Below are 5,309 nucleotides of genomic sequence, written 5' to 3'. Positions count from 1 at the left end.
TTCCTGGGAAGGAAGCTTCTCTCTCTACGTGAGAGAAGCGAGCTAGAGACTAGGAAGCAAGGTAATACAAACTATTGCAATGGTCGTACAATGGTCATGCGTAGACTCAGATAATGCTTGTCTGCTGTCGGGGAAACTAAACCGTATATTGAGAGTTGAGAAAATGTTTAACCTGTTGGTGAAAGTGAGGGCATTTAAAGTTATTACTTCTTGTACAGTGAGTATTCTTTTGTCCTTTAAGTATGGTTTGGTGTGGCCAGAGTGTTGTCATCTCTGTGTTTGTAGTTTATGAACCCGGGGATTACTGCTCTTATTAATTGCTTTTGCTTGGTAAATATAGTATATATGAATATCAGATTTTGAATGAATATCAAGTTTTATTTTTTTTTTCGCTCTCTTGAGTGGGTCGATCATGAATGATTATTATGATTACTGGGGACGAAATGAGAGTCCCCACTCAATATAAATATCGAGTCTACCAAAAATCCAATCCTCAAAGCTTGTAGACATAGGACCCAAATCCTACCAGTGTCCTAGATTTAGTACGAGCAGTGGGCATTCCAAGTATTAACAAGTCCAGCTCCCAGTTTAGTAAGTTTCTTTGAGACGATTCGTTTGTAGTTATTCAACCACATCTTCGACTCATTCGACGAACCAGTAGAGGATTCTGCGAAGCTTACCTAAGTAACTTAAGCAAGTCGAATAATTAAATTATTGTCGGCTAAAATATTGGTTTATAAGTCTGGAAATTGTACGTGGAAATTCAAGACATTATAAATGAGTCTGAGTAGCTTATTGGCAGGAAATAATAAAGATTCCTGAATAGAGTTATTTCCTGATATTTATTCAACTTAATGCCTTAATTTCTATTTTGTGATTGGATTGACCCAGTTTGATAAATCCTAACTCCTTCCAACACTCAGTAGACTCTATAAACTGTAGCTTGTGTTCTGTTTATTTGTCAACCTACTCCAGTACCCTAGCGGGGGGGGGGGGGGGGGGGCAGCCTGATACCACCTCGCACTTACAGGCTCATGATTTTGTTAACTGACATGTCTTTTATCCAAGAGCACTATAACAAGATATGTATGGTATGGATCACGTACTGCGCTACGTGCCGCCTAGCTAGAACAAAGAGTCTATCTCGTTATCGTTACGTGCCGTTTAGCTAGGGTCTAAGACATTTATACTTAGATCCTAGCTAGACATTTATTTAACATTTGTTTAAAGGGTATTTACTTTTAAAGTCCTTTTTGAAGAAATTTCTTCGTTCGTTTTGAAGACGTTACAGATTTATTGTTGTTCCCTTTTGACATCATATCACCAACTCAACGTTTAGGAAAAGAGAGCAAACGTTATTGAAAGCGCGAATCTCAATTGCTGAGAAATTAGTGATCGTTTTTAATTTATGATTATCGGAAATTAGGAAAGTTCATTTAATATAAAAAGAATTAATCAACTAGGTTCCAATTATCTGATATGGAAAGGCTTGATGATAATGCGGTAGAATAGGCGGTGTAGTTACCTTGTGAAATGATGGGTCTCAAGAGGATTCGAGGTAGTTAATGTTAAAAATCTATCGGTTTTTATTGTGAGAATTTTCAGAATCAAGAATAGTGAACTGTAGAGCAACCATCCGTTTTTAATTCGATGGTACTGTATGCAAGCTTTTGCTGTTTATCTTGAACTTGACATTTGACTGTTACATTTGACTGTTATATTTGACTGTTACATTTGACTGTTACATTAAACTGTTACATTTGACATTTTGACTGTTAAATTTGACAGTTACATCTGACTGTTACATTTGACTGTTACATTTGACTGTTACATTTAACTGTTACATTTGATTGTTACATTTAACTGTTACATTTAACTGTTACATTTGACCGTTACATTTAATTGTTACAATTAGCTGTTACATTCGACTCATTGACTGTTACATTTGACTGTCACATTTGACTGTTACATTTGACTGTTACATTTGACTGTTACATTTGACTGTTACATTTAGCTGTTACATTTGACTGTTAATTTAACTGTTACATTTTATTGTTACATTTAACTTCATAATGTTTCAGAGGATACCGAGAAAGTTCTCACGAATGGAATTAAAAAACTTCACTACAACTGCTGGGCAAAGTAAGCTATTTGGTTGAACTTGAAAATTAAGATTGCTATAATATTATTTTTTGTAATTTTTATTGCTCATAATTTTGTATAAAGAAGCGGGATAGAAATAATATTTCATTTCATTATGTTAACTCAAAATTTGGGATATAATCATAAATCATTGTCAATAAATGGTTCTGTATAAAAAATGTATATTTCCTAAATTTACAAATCATGCATCCATTAGATAAAAAAAAAGATGGTCTGATTCTCTAATTATACTAATAGTGTTCCAAGGTCCTTCCTTAATCAAAATCAAATCTTAGTGCTAAAACCAACTGTTTTACTAAGCTTGAGTAGCCAGAGGAATATTAACGGGACTCAACACATCATACTTCAAATACCGACCCACATTCCTGGCGTCTATCTTCTCCTTTAGCTGCCTCATCTTCTCAATCAATCTCCGAACACATGCTTCCTGGTTCGCTGCAATAGTCATAATTTCTCCGATCATACCCTGCCTGTTTGCGCCGAGATCACCCAAAAAGAAGTTTTCAATGGGAGAAAACGTTCCAAGTCCAAAGAAAACGGTCGAAATGAAGAATGTGATTTCGAGTACAGACAGAGATTTCAATATCTTGTCCATAGTAATGGTATCGCCTTGTTTTGGAGGGGGAAGGGACATACAGGAAGGACTGTTTGGTACGTACCCAAAACAGTGGAAGACCTGGAAATTCACAGCTGCATGAAATGTGGACATGTTCACGATGATTGCAGTCAAGTATTCCGTCAGCTTTTCTTTCTTTTTCACAACCCTTGGGAAACCGGCACTGTTTGGTATTCCGTGGAAGCCGAATTTGACAACTTCTTCGAAAAGGTTCTGTAACGCTGCGTCCAGAGTCACGTCTTCATCAGAGGGATATGTCAGATTCACGATTTCCTCAACGTATTCCTGGATAATCTCCCAGTGAGAGAGGTAATCGTCCCTAAATAGATATTCAGGAATGTGTTTGGTGCCGCGTTTTTTAACAACCTCCGGTGCAATCAGGTCATCGTAAGTGAACGTTTTGTAGTGGTTGTCGAAAGCCAGCCAGTAGTTGTCCCCGGCTGATATAACACAAGCAAGTGCATTACTTTCAGGAACTTTCAGGAATATTTCACGTGCCTGGCAGTTAATGGCGATGACTCCCAGAATGTGAGGCTGAAGCAGCCTAAATATCGGATGTGCGTTTGGAAGGTTCCTGTAGATAGCAACTGCGAAGACCTCGTTGGTGGCGTGAGCTCGACCGTAGTGAGTTACCAGAGAATGGTGGTTCACATCCGCACTCCTGAACCACATCTTAGCCCAAAGCCAAGCCAAGTGTTCGGGGTGGTCAAGATCAGTTGTCTCTGGCTTCGGGGGAGACCAAAAAGTCGCAAGTTCGCCATCATTCGTGTTCTCTAATCGTATCAGGACTGGAACCAACTTACCATCGTTTCTCTGGTACAAGAGACATTCTGCAAGGCACATGTACCATGTTTGTGCAGTTCCGGTCAGTGATTTGCTCATTTTCCCACCGTGTGGAATGTTGATCAAGTCATCGTAGTAGCTGACTTCGAACAAGTGGCCTTCTGCCAGAATTTGTTGAAGAGATTTACCCTCGGGTGCGTGGTCAGGAACTGTTGACTCTGACCACCTCCCCTCTAAGGATGACACCTGTCTTACCATCCATGGATTAGGGCCACAAAGCAATTGTCTTCCGAACTCTTCATCTTGACGGAAAATTTTAGCCATTTTCAGAGTTTCATGGACCGTTGACTTTTCCCATCCCATGTTGTCTGCTGTTTTTTTTAGATACGTACAGTACTGGTCAAAGGACTCAAAATTCTTTACCTTGTATGTTTTGAAAAATTGCGCCACCATGTTTTTGAGGACATTTTTCATAACCGTAGATTCACCGGGTTTTCTCATTTTCTCACCCGCATCAAGAGTTGCATCTCTAAATTGAAGGAATCTTGGTAGATCAGCAGCCTTCATGTCTTCCAAAGTTCCAGGAAAGAGCAGAGCGGGAGCTGTCGAATCTTCTCCGTCATTATTCCATTTAACCATAGATTTGACCATGTTGAGATCCTCATTTCTTGCTTTAATGATGAAATCCTCTGTTTCTAGATGCTTTAAAGTGCCTGCTCCCTCTCGAATAAGGAAATGAGGTGGACAACCCTCCCTGGGTTCAGTAGGGTTATAACTTGCGCTATGTGGATAGAGGAAGTTCTTAATAGGAAAGCGGTACAGATCCCTGTTGTAGAGGATGGATATCTCCCGTATGTACAAAGCGTCTTTGAAAATCCCAAACATTGTACCTTCTAAATCTACTTTCAACAACTTGGGTACTCCAATGGCTGCAGGAAGCCAGAAGTCCACCGTCACGACTCCCTCTGTCCACATAGGGAAGAGTTCTGTGACTCTGACCTCTTTTGATTCTGTGGAGCCAGCACCAGGATTTATTGTCAAGATCATGGTTCCATCGTCCCATTTCTCCGTGTACTTTTTATCAGGGAAGCTTGAACCAGTCTGGATGATGAAGGTGTACGGGACCTCATCACCAATGGCTTTCTCGGTTGACATTTTTTAGATCTAAGTGGTAAACATGAGTGGATAAGTCGCATTATTTTAGTATAATATTTGGCGTTATCCGCACTTTTGGTTGTTCTACGAAATTTTCGAACCTATTGACACAATTCTGCACAATTTTTTAATTCAAAATGATGGCATATTTTTGCCCTGGGCAGCTGTAGTCATGGGTAATGATAATTTATACTTGATACAAAACAAGAGATGGAGAAAAGTAGCTGCAAACAAACAACTCATCAATGTTGATAGCATCCTCAACAGATTCAAATTGTGTTGATATAGATACATGCACAATGTACAATGTACATAGTACATTCAATAGAAATTCTATTGTGTTATTCTGCACCACAATTGTTATCGGTGTGAAACACTGCTTCTGAACGTTCACTATTGTTTTTGACTGAACATCAACAATCATGTGTTGCAACGTTCTTATATACAGATTAGCCTGTCTAATTAAAGAAGAATATCCACACTTTGCAAACATTTTGCAAAATAAATGCTCAGAGTTAGAAACCGGATTGGATCCGGAACGGCTCGGGACAAAAATCCATAAATTTAGCCTGTTGTAACAGAGTAAATAAAC

The 5,309-nt window shown here is 38.8% G+C and overlaps 1 protein-coding gene across 1 annotated transcript; it reads right to left on the bottom strand.

Annotated features, from left to right (window-relative positions):
- Nucleotides 1-2,259: 2,259 nt before the first annotated feature.
- On the bottom strand, nucleotides 2,260-4,753 carry LOC134812617 (polyunsaturated fatty acid 5-lipoxygenase-like). The gene has a single exon (XM_063820102.1). The coding sequence runs from the start codon at nucleotides 4,715-4,717 to the stop codon at nucleotides 2,459-2,461; it is 2,259 nt and encodes a 752-aa protein (XP_063676172.1). The 5' UTR covers nucleotides 4,718-4,753; the 3' UTR covers nucleotides 2,260-2,458.
- Between the last annotated feature and the right edge of the window lie 556 nt (nucleotides 4,754-5,309).

This window comes from Bolinopsis microptera, chromosome 3, assembly GCF_026151205.1.
Source record: "Bolinopsis microptera isolate Bmic1 chromosome 3, MBARI_Bmic_1.0, whole genome shotgun sequence".
Taxonomy (NCBI): Eukaryota; Metazoa; Ctenophora; class Tentaculata; order Lobata; family Bolinopsidae; genus Bolinopsis; species Bolinopsis microptera.
Note: the sequence above shows the minus strand (reverse complement) of the source record. Positions and strands in the feature narration are given on the sequence as shown.

What these genes read in the sequence shown, in the direction of transcription:
- LOC134812617 (XM_063820102.1), bottom strand. Translation starts at nt 4,717, where the DNA reads ATGTCAACCGAGAAAGCCATTGGTGATGAGGTCCCGTACACCTTCATC.